The sequence below is a fragment of the Rhamphochromis sp. 'chilingali' genome (assembly GCF_963969265.1).
Source record: "Rhamphochromis sp. 'chilingali' genome assembly, chromosome: 4".
Lineage (NCBI taxonomy): Eukaryota > Metazoa > Chordata > Actinopteri > Cichliformes > Cichlidae > Rhamphochromis > Rhamphochromis sp. 'chilingali'.
In genome coordinates this window covers 34,733,453-34,748,994 of record NC_137948.1, presented here as the reverse complement: position 1 = coordinate 34,748,994, position 15,542 = coordinate 34,733,453, and the positions used below count along the sequence as shown (strand labels likewise).

The 15,542-nt window shown below is 38.4% G+C and overlaps 1 protein-coding gene across 1 annotated transcript; it reads left to right on the top strand.

Moving 5' to 3' along the window:
- Positions 1-271: 271 nt before the first annotated feature.
- LOC308395914 (serine protease 1-like) lies at positions 272-2,219 on the top strand (the record flags this gene model as incomplete). The annotated part of the gene is made up of 6 exons (XM_080880965.1): positions 272-311; positions 565-760; positions 856-1,029; positions 1,479-1,540; positions 1,838-1,980; positions 2,061-2,219. 6 exons carry the CDS (start codon positions 272-274, stop codon positions 2,217-2,219), a joined length of 774 nt encoding a protein of 257 aa, XP_080737091.1.
- Between the last annotated feature and the right edge of the window lie 13,323 nt (positions 2,220-15,542).

The window sequence follows — 15,542 nt, the reverse complement described above, 5'->3', positions numbered from 1 at the left end:
ACTGAATATTGAGTATTAACAACTAAGAGTGCAATAAGTGACCACTGAAAGAGGCCCACACAAAAAGTTTTAAGGCTGTAAGACAGCTGTATGTCACAGAACAATGAACTTCATTTTGAGCTTACTCATAATCAAATAGCATTTCATATCTTTGTTCACTAAGGCAGGAAAACAGCCTCAAGGTTTTGTACTGAGTGAATGAGACATTGTGGATTCGTTTCTGTCAAACATCAGTGTTCAATGTTGTCACTTATGGAAGTGCAATAACGATATGTACAAGACAAATAAAAGAAAAGAAATTGTTATATCAAGTGAGCCAATATCACATTAACTGAACAACTGATGTTTCATGCTTTTTTTATACTGCTTTTATAAAAAGTTTGAGACAGACCCTAATGAGCTACTGAAGCAAATAAATAACTGTCACTGAGCTTTGCATCTATATCACTGAAAAAGGCAAAGAGTTTGTGAAACAGAACAATTGGGACTGCGAGTATAGTTGCTGCACAATATGTTGTTCAGGTGGTAAGCCAACCATCTGTAAGTATATTACTCTTCTCTCAGGTTTCACGGTGTGCACAGAGGTGGATTTGCACAAGAGAATCTTTCACGACCATAGCTGTGAGAAAAATGATCGTCTGTATCACGTGCACATAACTCTGACCCATGGAACACATTACCATCATCTATGTGGCGGCTCTCTGATCCACAGCCAGTGGGTTCTAACTGCAGCTCACTGCTGGAAAGATCAACCTGGATGGTGAGAAATGACTGTTTCACATATTTAAAAAAAAACCAGTCCAGAGACAAAAATCATTACTGGTATTTTGTTCTTTTACCATTTCCATTGTTTAGGACTATGTCTGCATATGTAGGAATTCATCCAGGTCCAGGAAGAATGGTGACAATTATTGATCACAAAATCTTTGAGGACCAAACAGGAAAACATGACATCATGCTTCTGAAAATCGACCCACCAGAGAATAAGATTAAGCCTGTTGTCTTCCCTAAATGTACACGTCGCAAAAAGTGAGTTTTGAGTAACCTTTTAAGTGTAAAGTTTGAATTCTGGAATATGTTGACATAATATGTATTTTTCTTGTTTAGTTGGTTGGTTTTTTAAACTTCCAGGAAGAGCAAAAAAATGTAGCAACATCTGTAGTCTATGAACAAAATGACATCATGCTTTTGAAGTTACAAACCCCCATTAGTGACTGCAGAGCTTCTTTATTAACAATAATGTAACTGAGACTTGAATATTGAGCAGAGGGTTCTGGTTTTGATTTTAGGTACCTGCTTAGGAGCTACATCCATGATCTATAATAACTGACAATAAAACACGAGCATGAGGAAATGGAAGGAAATGTAATGTTTTAATAAAATGTTTGAATCTGAAAAGATTAGCTGACTTAGAGTGAACTGGAAATACTCAGCCTGCAGACATGGAGATGGAATTTTATTTATTTTTTAATTTGTAGGATGGATGTCATTCAGATTGCAGGCCATGGTGGCTATACGGTTGATGTAAACTACAACAAACGTAAGACCAGTATTGTTTTGATTATTTCACAATTTTTTAGTTTATATTATACTTTGATTTTGTCTTGTGTGCCTGTTATAGTTACTTTTTCATTTTATTTGAAAACTGTGATGACATAAAGTATTTATTTCATTTTTTTGTGGATATACTGTCAATTTCCCTCCTTTTTAAATGCTGCTCAGCTTCTTTTAAAGAACACATTTTGTTCCAGAAATGAGGCAAATCATGTTTCTTTCAATATCTGATTTCCTTGCATGAAACATGCAGTAGCATTTGTTATTTTCCTTTTTTCTCTAGTCCCTGATGAACCGCCTCATCTCCAGTGTGCAAAGATGCATGTTGTTGAGTGTGAGCTTAACCTCCATCCATGTAATTCAGCATTCTTATGGCCAAATGGAAACACGATGTGTTACAAAGAACCTCGAGTGGACATATGTAAGGTGAGTTACCATGCTGCCAACATTTTATCTGTATCATTATCAGATGTTTTGGTACAAAATATTTATGTTTTCTCTCTCAGGGTGATTCTGGTGGTGGAGTGATGGCCAAAAACAACAAGATTCATGGTGTGCATGTTGGTGGTTGTGAACCTGCCTGTACCGGACCAACTATTTCTCTGAAGGTCTGCTCTTACATTGGTTGGATAAATCAAGTCATTACACGGAGTAATGGAAAATAATAAAATTAAAATAACATTCAAAATAAACAGTCCGCTCTGCAAGAAGCTGCTTCGGTGTGAATTGTTTCTACATGTGAACTTTCGATTGTTAAAATATAAATATGTCATGTGTGTTTTCAATGTAGTTTCAGGCATCAAGTAGATCATTCAGTTGTTCAGAAACTGTGAAGTTTGCATGAAGGTTGTTGGGTCCTTTTTGCCAGATGATATTAAGTACAATTACTACAGTAAAGTACAAATGTAAGGAATTTGTACTTTATTTTATTTTATTTGGTCTTTCCATCACATTTGTGGCTTCTTCTCCGCTGCTTCTAAGTGGAAATTGGTACATTTAACTTCACTACAAATATCTGACATCTTTAGTTGTTATTTTACAGATGAAGATTTGTGCTCATGAAACACATGAAGTACAATTTTGTTTCTGTAGTTGATCAATCAGTTATTTGACTTGCATGAATTTAGCAACTATTATTATATGTTTAATCTTTAAAAGTACTTACTGTTGATATTATTTACTGTAAATTGTTCAAAATCATAAATGTGTGAGAAGCACTCAATCAGGGGCGACTCCAGCATCAAACCTTTAGGAGGGCTCAGCTCAGTCTTAATGTCATGCTTTTAGTGTTGCCTTCAAAAGAAATGTAATTTTTGGATGACCTACAGCAGTGTCTAAGAATAACAGATTTTAATATAATACATCAGCTTTACGGTGGTCACTTTAGTTTAAAACCCGATGCAATGGCACAGTCATGTTGACCAGTAAATTTCAAAAACAGTTTAAGAAAAAGCAGATCAGAGGAGAAACCTGCACGGCATTGTTTCAGTCTCTTAACCACATAGAGGCCAGTCCACCAAATCATCAAGTATTTAAAGTACCATTATACAATACAGACAGTTCAAAATCCCCCTGCGACTCCACCTGCACAAGAAGCAAACTGGTAATAGAGCTGGTTTTAAATGACAGCTTTTGAATTCATGCAAACCCAAACACTTTGTTGAGCAGACTCAGCACAGAGACTCGTGTACACCAATTCAGAGAGTGGAGAACAGATTTGTAGTCTGTCACATCAGTATAGTAGCATTCATCCTGTTCAAGTTTACAGTGATGTGAATGCTGCTAAATGCTATTATTCACATTAATAGCAGAGTGCTACTGAAAAGCACACAACGCATCCATTTAATGCATGTAGATTGTGTGAAAAATCCACCTGATCTCTGTTAGTTCCAGTCTCTCTGTCCGCGCTTCCTCTTTGTACTGACAATCACACACAAACATTTTATATTCAACTAAAACAATAACGAAAAATATATTCTTGTAATAATTATTTTAAAGGCGTCGTTTGATAAGAGCATAGCACCCTGCTTAGTTATGAGCGATCACCATAGATGAATGTGGGCAAAGCAGAAGTGACATATATGTAGCCAGGTGGAAGGTCTTTATTATCGGACATGTCCCTGACTTTGACTTCATGTCCACTCTTACCTGTTTCTTATATGTGCTGAGTTCCTCCATCTGTCTCCCTCTCTGTCATCCCCTCTCAGTCTTTGTGCAGTCACCCAAAGGTTAATTATAAAAGTATATCAGAGTTTACAACCGAATAAAAGGCATAAACTGGTCCATATCAGTTTGCTGCTGCTGGCGAGGGTGTTGCTAGGATCTTGAAGCATACAGGGCTTACAACAGCCCTGAAGTCTTTTGAGTTGAAAAGAGTTTGCCTCTATAATTTCTGGATCTACTGATTTGTTTCTGATGTATCGCTTCTTTTATTTAGCCTGTATTTGTATAGCGCTTTACTAGTCCCTAAGGTCCCCAAAGCGCTTTACACAACCAGTCATCCACCCATTCACACACTGGTGATGGCAAGCTACATTGTAGCCACAGCCACCCAGGGGCGCACTGACAGAGGCGAGGCTGCCGGACACTGGCGCCACCAGTAGGCAACGGGGGAAGTGTCTTGCCCAAGGACACAACGACCGAGACTGTACAAGCCGGGGCTCGAACCAGCAACTTTCCAGTTACAAGGCGAACTCCCAACTCTTGAGCCACAATCGCCCCATTATGTACAGAAAGATGATGAAATCCTCTTTATTTGAGAAAGTGTCCTTAAACTATTTTTCCTCCTTCTTACTGAGTTTCCGAGCTACCTCTTTGTTAAGTGAATAAACTATTTGAACAAGAAAGATATCATGGCATTTATGATGATACTCTGTGTGTGTGTGTGTGTGTGTGTGTGTGTGTGCGCGTGCGTGCGTGCGTGCGTGTGTGTGTGTGTGTGTGTGTGTGTGCGTGCGTGCGTGTGTACACGCTCGGCAGAGGGGAGGTCAAGACAGGAGCTCGCTGAGTTGACCTGGTACATCAAGTTTGGATTTGCCCAGTTGTTGATAAACAAAAAAGATTTAAAACTTAAAAGATTTTGAGTTCATGCACACTGGAAAAAAATTCTCTTCATCACAATCATTTGTTTAAAAATATGGCTGTTTTACTGATCTATGGTTATTATTAAAGAGGAAGGAAAGAAGAAGAGGAAGCCTGAGCCCAGGTTCTGTCCATTTTCATAACAAGTGACAGCACAGACATCTGAGCTTTTTCGTCATAAAGATTGTGATGTGAAGCATCAGCAGGTAAAGTGTCGTTAAAGTGTCACTTCAATAATGCTGCTGGCAGAAAGAAGTGTTGACACATACTAGCTTTGAATAAAAGGCTTAAAACACAAACAGTCTAATCCTGGGTGTTGCTTTTAAGCTTAAAGAATATAATAAGTTCTAAGACAATTCAGTTTACTTCTTACTGTCCATGTTGTGTTGTGGTATTTACTTTATCATGAATGTACGCTACTTTGTTCGAGCGACTGTAAAAAATAATTGTATTCATGAAATAAACTAGACTTTCACAGTCTGCATCTTCCACAGTTTTTATGCTTTTGTTCACTCCAAGTTTGACACAAACCCACAGACAACCAGAGTTAACTATGTGAAGCAATCACAGACACTGTAATGGCTGATTTTTCTAATAAACACAATCAGGTTAACATTAAGGTTTAACATTGAAGGAGATTTGTTCCATAGTCACAGTTATACTTGTATTTCCTTTACTTACATCCAACACTACTATGTTCTGTTTCAGTCCAGGTGCTGGCAGTTTATCCTTTGTTGTTTGGACAAATAAGCTTAAAGCTAAACCTTCATGTTTTTGATGGGAAAGTTTGTTAAACCATTGCTCAACTTATGTCTGCACAGAGCAGATAATTATGATGTACTTGTAAAAAGACTTGATAAGCAGGTCACAGCTGAATCAAGGGGTAATAAAAGTAAGACCACGCGGTCTCAGCACGACTACACATGCAGTGGGTTATCGCACACATTTGAAAGACTCATTGTGTAACTCAGGATGTGACCCCTTATAAAGGAGACAGAGAAGTTCTGTTGTTCAGTCAAGTAAAACCTGGTGAAAGCGCAATTCTAAGACTCTGGTCGTTGCTTAAGTGTATAGATAAAAAATCTTTTTTTCATGCATTATTTTCTTACTATATTAGTATAATCACCAAATCGATTATTTCGTATTTATCCCCTGAAACGATCTACATTAACTTTTCTATCCCTAGAAATGTGTTTCCAGAGTCCCAGGTTTAGTGACTTCCTGTCCACCATCACATTAGCTGAGTAGTTGTCAAATTTGAGGGGAGCAGAGAAGATCAGACACCAGTCAGCAGGTCAGAGGCCATCTCTCATTTTACAAATCAATCGCTTGATTTATAAATGGAACAAACACCCCATCAGACCAGGTAATGACCCATTATGAGACAACAGCCGTCTGAGAGGAGATGTTCTGTATCACAAAACATGGGAAACAAACAAACTCTAGGCATTCTGAAATAAATAAAGCTCAACAAAAAAACAAAACCATATCAGATCCTGATGTAATTCATTTTGTTGTTGTCTTTATTAGTCATTTAAAAAGGTCTAGAAAAAGTGTCCAGGAAGAGATTCTACTATTTATGCAGCACTGCCCCCGTGTGGCCACAAAGACACACAACAGCTTCATTTCTCAGCCTGTTGCCTTCTTTTTCCTTCATGATGTAAACAGTGAATGAACTGAAAGAAGTCAACCCATAAACTGTTAAACTGATACAACAGTCATGATGATTATGTAACAAGTTGTAGTTGACTTTCTGGTGGTGGTTTTGGTATACAATTTAAAAGCCATTTTCTTTTATAAATACACCATACACTTTGTTCTTGACCATTTCTTTTCCTCATATCCTTAATGGACAGTGGAGGAACACTACATCTAGCTTCTGTTTAACATTTATCCAGGCGCCCCCACACTGTACCTCTACAGAAACCAAGGGAGAGAGACAGACACACAAAGATTTCCACTTGAATCTTGATCTCAAAATAGAAAAAGTTTTATCACAAAATAATTACAAGAGCTCAGCCAGGTGAGATATAGCAGAACCATCAATTCAGAGTCTGACAGTAAGGGTGAAGACGAGCCTGACTGTTGGTCTGCTCCAAAACGAGCCCATAAGCAAGCTTTGAAATAATATGTTACAAAATTGTGAAACTGCGACATGAAATTTGATTTGAAAATGAAATTCATCCTGATCAGGAGCTGTTATGATCTAAATGGTGTTCTAGATCCAGTAAGCATTCATTCAACTTGTATGCAGCAAAATTAAAAATAAGTTACCACAAGTTGTTTTTTAATTTGGTAAATAATTGATAAAGTGTTAAAAGTACTGTTTGTGTTTGACCTCATCACCAGGATGAGTTGGAAATACTTCAAATTCCCTCAGGTGGCCTTTTGCTGGTTGGATTGCCACTACAGTCTGTAAACTGTGGAGGTAATTTTGTGAGCTCATTGGATGAGCAGTTTCTGAAATACTCAGACCAGCCCATCTGGCACCAACAACCACGCAATCTCTTTCCCCCATTCTGATACTTGCTTTGACCTTCAGCAGGTCATCATGAACATGTCTGTATGCTTAAATACTTTAATTTGCTGACGTCTGATTGGTTCACTAGACATTTGTGTTTAACGAGCAGGTGAACAGGTGTACCTGGCAAAGTGTGTGTAACCCTCAGTGTTACTGACATGTTCCACACTGATGCACAACAATACTCTGTGCCCCACACAGTTTTATTAAGTATGTCTAATCACTGTGGACATTACATGTACCTTCTTAGAGGAGAGGTCAAAGGTCAGTTACCTTTATAGGTTCCTGCTATATGTTGTGACATATACACAGCACAGTTGTAGGAATGATAGTTTCTAAGTTCTAAAGCTTTTTGTCAATTTTCAACCAATAAATCATAAAGTTGACCTTGAAGACCACAAGTTTGAATGGATTGTTAACATGACCCCACTCTACAGCACTGCAACATTTTAACATGAGTTATTTAAGACTTTCCAGGTATCCTGGTTACAGAAAAAGATTGATGAGCAGAAAAAAAGAAACAAACTTTAATTGTTTCTGATTAGAAGCTGTACAATCCGGACTGACTTTAACAAATGTGCTATAGGCTCAGCTGGAAAATAGTGAGCTTTACAAGACTGATTTTGTTCCAAAGGCTTTCACAGACCTCAACCAATCCTAAGGCTAATTAGCACGGCTAGAATTTTAAAAACATTTGTTAAATGTTGTCATTGCTAACATATACCTGTTTTAGAGCATGGTGAGTAGCGAGAATGCAAAGTTATTGTTACCTCTAAAAAAAAATGTGAAGATGTGATATTAGCATGTACGGAGCCCCTCTGATGACATGGTCCAAAAAATAAATAAATTGTGGCCACAAAATACTACTTCGTGGCCACGAAATGGGTATAACGTGCGCACGAAATGCTTATTTGTGAGCACGAAACACTTGACCAATAACCGTGATCCTTCCCAGGCCCTTGCAGTTGGTTGACAATAGAATCTATCCCAACGTCCGGGTCGTACTTACGTCTGCAATGCAACTGGGCTCTTAATATCCTGTTTAACTGTCTCTCCATAATAATGGTTCCTTTCAGTGCCAGGCTTTTCAAAATGCATGTGTAGCTCATTCCCAGCCTAAAATTGTCAGGGATCTGGGTCTGAGGGACCTAGACCTATTATTGTGTATTGTTTACTCCACTGTAAATAAACGCATTTTGGGTCCTCCTTCCCCACACACCCAAGGTCTGCCACGCAGACCATGACAAAAATAAAACTCAATCATACTGTCTCTGGCCATGTTGTACAGGTTTAGCCTACTCTTATGCTTATGTCTCTACACAGCTGTCCAATGTATCAATATGATGTGCGCACGTCATCTATTTGTTGCCACAAATGCGTAATTCGTTGCCACGTTATACCCAATTCGTGCCCACAAATTAGCATTTCGTGCGCACGTTATTTCGTGCCCTCGAAATAGTATTTTGTGGCCACAAATAAGTATTTCGTGGGCACTTATACTATTTCGAGGGCAGGAAGTAGTATTTTGTCACCACAATCTATTAATTTTTTGGAGGATGTCATCAGAGGGGCTCCGTAAGCATGAGCTATATAGTATCTCCAAGAGAAAAGCGATCAGCTGATCATTGATCAGTTTCATGATTTAAGTAGCAACAGGAGAGAGAGGGAGAGAGAATGGGAGAAGAAGAGGCAGCTGGCCACGTAAAGACACAGAAGAACTCCAGCTTTGTGTATTTGTTTTTCATTCAAGCTGAAGTCCGGGACAAATCGGGTTCCTTTTCAATACGAGACGCGGCCGGTCCGCGGGTCTCTCCTCCTCCTTCCTCCCCTTTCCCTCATCCACCTGCTGTACTCAAAATTTGTACTCAAGTACAAGTACTGTTACACTGGTTAAATTGTACTCAATTACAAGTAAAAGTACTGGTGTTAAAAAAATACTTGAGTAAAAGTACAAAGTACTCTTCTCAAAAACTACTCAGAGTATTAATTACTTTTTAACAGACTGATGTTTTATTCTGTCGTCAATAGCAGGCATTCAACTCGATTCACCAGTATAAATATTTATGTTCAAAGCACATTTCTCAGATGAACAAGGTATAGAAAGGTAACTTGTTTTGTAAATAAATGTAGATATAAAAGAAGGAATTTTGTTTGTTAAAACAATGACAAATATGTTTCTGAACATGCGTAGAACCGTTTAAACTTTTCCCCATACAATGAACAACAGGCAGGTGAGTGTCTTAAACTCTTAGCATTTCTGTCACACTTGAACCTTTTGTTCAGTTTCAGCAAGAGCTGGTTTTCTAAATTAACAGAGGCAATCCGACTTGGTTTGGCTGTGAAGAGTAGACCAGCACAGCTAAAAAGTCGTTCACACACAGCAGAAGCAGGCAGAGCTGTGTTCAGTTTAAGAGAGAGGTTTTTGATACCTGAGAAGGAGTGCAGCAGCTCCATGGTGTCTGTGGCACAAGCAAGGTAACCATCAAGCTCAACTGCACTTTGCAGCCTTCTGGAGATTGGTCTGGAGAAGAATTCATCTTCATCAGATGACTCTCTTTGCTGATCCTCACTCTCATGCTCTGTCGTTTCAAGATGTTGTTTGATGTATGTCAAGGCTGTAATTGCAAGTAGATAACACAATTTTGTTATTTACATTTCAGTGATTATTCCTGAACACAAATTTAAAAACGGCAAATTCTCAAAAAGGATTGTTTAGTATTCAGGACAGACCATCAATAGCTTACAATGTATTAGGTGAAATACTCACTTAAGCATGTGTTCAAATGTAAAAATACACAAAAATGGGATCACATGAATCCTTACCAGCCTCTGTTACATCTGCTCTGTCAGTCCAGGAAGTCTTGAACTTGGGTAAGAGGACTGCAGCTGCAGCCAACTCTGGATCCTCCATCATCGCTCCAAAACGCTTTTGAAGGCCATTTTGCAGGGCTCTGATAAGATAAGATAAGATAAGATAAGATAAGATAAGATAAGATAAGATAACCTTTATTAGTCCCACATGTGGGAAATTTGTTTTGTCACAGCAGGAAGTGGACAGTGCAAAAGTTATGAAGCAAAAATTAGAATACAATAAGAATAAATACAGTACACAACTGTACAGAATAGAATAAAATAATATACTATATACAGTAGAATAAAATAGAATAAAAATATACAATAAGATAAAAATAGAATACGAATGCTATATACAACTGAGTAAAATACAACGATGCCAGAAAAGATTATTGCACTTAGTGTTATTGCACATGTGTGGATGTGTGTGTTTGTTCAGTTAAAGTCTTTGTTGTGGAGTCTGACAGCAGTGGGGAGGAAAGACCTGCGAAATCTCTCCGTCCCACACCGTGGGTGCCGCAGTCTCCCACTGAAGGAGCTGCTCAGTGCTGTCACAGTCTGCTGCATGGGGTGGGAGACGTTGTCCAACAGGGATGACAGCTTAGCCGCCATTCTCCTGTCACTCACCACCTCCACTGGGTCCAGAGGGCATCCTAGAACAGAGCTGGCCCTTCGGATCACCCTGATGAGTGGCACACATGTCTTGCTTGATGTCTCCAGCCTGCTAAGTTTGGACAGTAGTTGTTGGATTACTGGCAGGAGCCATCCCATAAAGGAAGTGGACTCAGACTGAAGAATGTTTGAAGCTTTCACCAGTGGCTTCATGGTGGTACAGTACTCCCTAAGGAATGCAACTTCTGCAGGACTCAACCTGTAAGACACAACAACAAAACCCACCATGACTATAATAGGGATCTTCTGATTTAATATTAAGAGTCTGCTCACGTTTTTAACCATCCATTAAGGAAAATTCACAAAATTTGCAACCATATTGGTAGGTGTCCAATTTTACTCACATTTTCACCTTGAACTCCTCACAAATGCTCCTGATGGCATTTTCCCCCTTCTCATCAATGATGCGTATTATCCTTTCAATGGCAAGGTAGGTTGAATTCCATTGTGTTGCATTGGGACGAATGATCTGTAGTTCACACTTGTCCTCTACCACTTCATTAGCCAAATGAGTTTTGTTCCAAATGGCCTGGCATTTTGCAAAGCTTGCACGGGAGAGCCTCTTGTAGGTTTCATTCATGCTCTCTGCTAGGGCAGCATCAGATGTTGCCACAAGGTTTAGCAGGTGACATGCACATCGCTGATGAGGCGGGAGTTGATACTCCAAACCAGAGTCTTCATCAAGAATTGCACTTGCCTCATGGTAGTCAATATGGTCAGTCAGGTCAATAGTTTCTGGGTCTGCTTCATCTTCAGCTTCATCTGCATCATTTTGTGCCCCAAACATGTGGAAGGCCTTGACAAAGTTGGATCCACTATCAGTTGTGGTTCTTACAACTTTGCCTCTAATCTTGTATTGGCAATGGATATCATCAAGCGCACCAGCAAGCATGTCAAATGTGTGAGACCCTCTCAATCTTTTGCATGCTGGTGCTGCAGATCTTCTTTCCAGGGACTCTTCCTCCAATGGCATGTGACTCCAAGGTAATTTTTCTGATGAGCTGACCAACAATCAGTAGTGGTAGCAACCAATTTGACTTTATCCAATGCTGCAACCAAAGTCATCTTCATGTGATCAGCAGCTTCACAGATTCTGGCACGGACAGTGGGTCTGGAGATGACTTTGGCTTGAGGTTGTAATGTGGTAACCAATTCTTTGAAAGATGGCTGTTCTACCACTGCAAATGGCTGTAGACCCTCACATGTGAAATTGATGACAAGCATGTCAACAGTTGCTTGTGGAACATGTTTGTTTGCAGCTCTCAACATCAGGTCTGGTAACTTGGCTTGTGTATTTGCTGAGAGCTTGTTTGGTGTGGCTGTGGTCTTTCGCTGACGAGATGTTGATGCCACAGTGATATTGTACTGCTCAATCTTCGATGGATGTTTCCTCTGTAGAGATAAATATTATCATACGTCAGGTTCATACATTACTTCATAACATCACTGTGATTAACACTACAGGAAAACACATTTTTAAAACATCATTCAACTAGACATGAGCTAATCTTTGATTGTTTAGCATAGTATAAAAGAGTGGTGAATTTGGTCAAATCTTGCAGATATATTGCTGTATTTATTTACAAATGTAAACCAATTTTGAACGATCATTGCAAAAAACATGAATTTCTGTATACATTCTAAGTTCTGTAATCTGTATACTATCTGTAAAAAGAGTATCGACCAATGTATCAGTATCTAAATTTTTAACTCCTTTTTATCAGTATCACCCTAAAGTTTTCAGTATTAGTCAGGTTCTAAAAATACTAAGAGAGCAAAATATGTGTATATAGCAAATGTAATTTAAGAAAAGGGATCACATACACAAAAATGCTGCCCATACAGCTAACAAATAAAAACAATCCACATTATGTTCTTTAAAAAAAAAAATCATATTGGGAAACATATAACCCTACCGATTAAGAGCCATGTCACTATGATAGACCTATATCAGGCCAATGATCCTGATCAACTGATCCATCGGGCTCTGATACATGTCAGCTGAGAGCTGGAAGATTAATTTGAGATGCAGCTCAGCACTGTGTTCAAATTTTGTTTTTGTTTTTTATATAGGCCAGCTGATTGTAGGCCCGTGAGTTTTAAATGACTACAAATTTAATTTATTGTAATGACGGTGGTTATCCAAATAATAAGCTAAAACATTCCTACGAATTTAGCTCAATTATGCACACACGCACATTAGCTAGCTCAGTCTTATTTTAATATCAGGCTAACCAATGGCGGTGACAATATCTTAGCCAAACTAATAACCTTAACACACATGAAAAATAAGAAGGCAATATTGTACACGTATAGTTGTAAAACCTCTTACCTCAATGTGTTTTTTTAAGATTAGACGCTGAAGTCTTGTAAGCTGAAATGACTGTAGAGGTCAAACAAAGTTTGCACTGCATCTGGACGCTGTCTCCTTTTCTCCCTCTGCACATGAAAAATTCCTCCAGGTATGGCCACGGGCACGCGTCCTCCGTCTTTTCTACGTCGTTTTCATGGTTGACAGTGTTGTCCTCTGTCTCCATTTTGGCTTCTTTGTCTCCAAATCTTCCGTCTATAAAGTAGTTTGTACTCCACCATGTAGCACCTCCAGACACCTGTGCCTGCTGCTGCAGCAGAGTTTATCTTTGCTTATGTCTTAAATTGGCCGGTCGGGATTGCACGGCCTTATTGGCTGCAAAAATGCAGACGAAAGGTTTGAATATTAATTCAAATTGTGGGCGTACTCAGTAGTACTCAGTAGATTACATGGTGTAAGTTGTACTCAAGTATGAGTAAAATTACACACTTGAAAAATTACTCATAAAAGTACAAGTACCCAAAAAAATCTACGTAATTACAGTAACGTGAGTATTTGTAATTCATTACTTCCACCCTGACAGTAAATGACCATAAATTAACTGTAATTACACTGTGGTGAGCTCCATTCCTATAGTTCTATCACGTGCACCTGTACACGTTGACAACCGTAACCATGGCCGCCGAGGGTATATAAATGCTTCACAAGGTTCCAAACGTCCGTTTACACTTGCTCGTGGACTTGTTTCGACCTGCTCCAACCTCAGCCTGTGGAAAGCTAAGTTTTGCAAACCATTTTACTAAAAGCGGATATAACTTGAACGCATAACAAGTACTTCATCTGTGGATCGTTTGTACTTGTTTTTGTTTTTCAAGTTTGAAGATGGCTCGCCGTGGACCCGGACTCCCCGACTGTCACCTGGACTTCGCTGCAGGTACGTTTGAAAATTTCTTTAAATGTAAATTACTGTAATAATTTAACAAGTTCCAGTGTGAATATCAAGTTTTAACGTGATCAAATATGTGTATTCAAGATTGTTTCCCGTAAATTGTTTGTATGTTTTAAATTTTCCGGGAGAGGTGTAGAAATTATTAACGACTGGTGTATGAATATGAAAAAAAGGTGTTACTTTGATTTGAAGGCTTCAAATTTGACACTTTTCTTTAAAATGAAATGGTTAAAAATAGCTTAATGGACTAAAATTTGTAAAATGCCCAAAAATCAGTTTCTGTGGTAACGGCATCTTCAAGATGTCATGGCCTCAGAACACGCAGGCGTAAACACACAGATCCAGGTCCCCTCCTGACATCATTCTCTTCTCCGGATCAAAGACTTTATTGACATAAACTATATTTTTTCTCTGCTGCAAAACACAAAGATAAAAAAAATACAAATAAAATAATATCAAAAGAATATGAAAACAGTAGTAATAATGGCATTAAGACCTATCTTCTGTTACGGTAATGCTTTTAACCTTATTAGATAGCAGAGAGAGATATTGTACACAGGGATATTTACACAGGGATAGCATGTTTACCACAGATTAGATGTATCTGTCCTTATGGCAGATACAGTCCTTGTGCACATTTCTAAAAATGTGGATTCTGAGTTAAGAGTTTCTGTTTGTTTGTTTGTTTGTTTGCTTGTTTGTTTGTTTGTTTTTCACTTGACCATCATTTTCAGACATACCTGCAGAGCTTTGTGTGTGCAATTCTTGCCAACTCTTGCCAAGAAGGTTGTGTTTTTATTTAAAATATATATATATATATATATATATATATATATATATATATATATATATATATATATATATATATATATATATATATATATTTAGGACATGCAATTGGTACATGTGGTCTAAATGTTACATTATGGTTTGCATCCACATATTTAACCTATGAGCTTTTTTCAAAATGTGTGACATCGTGAATTGTAAATAAAACAGGAGAATGAGCTGCATGGTTAGTTATAAATGTACTGTAGTATATTTATATAATAAGTTACTCATGTCCGGCTATTTACAAATCAATACCTATTATCCATTACCTATTCCAACATAGTGTTTGCATAAAGGCTTACAAGGAACAAATAAAACAAATTGAATGTACACAAAATACAGTGTCATATATAGTGTCAATATAGTGTCACCTTAAAAGTACACAGAGTGAGCTGCCTTGGTGGAGGTTTGGTGGTCTTCTATTAAAAAACTTGACTTAAAGATTGAACAAGTAGAAGTGTCATTCAGTCTGACATAAAATGCTTTTCTCTCATCCTCTGCTCAAACTAACAGATGTAGGTCTGTTGCTTTAACACTGGGTGTCTATTACATTCCTAATGTTATTTTAAAAATTGTTTCCTCACAGGGCGTCTTGACTATGTGGTTGAACGCCCTGCAGAAGAAGGCCTTCCTGAAGTCATCAGGATCCTGGATGACAGTCTCCAGAGCACCACCTCTTCTGGTGAAGCTCAGGACACTGATACCCAGCGTATCAGCGAAGGTGAGTATGGTGAGTATTTTATCCCTCTCTCACCCTCACCCTCTTCTGA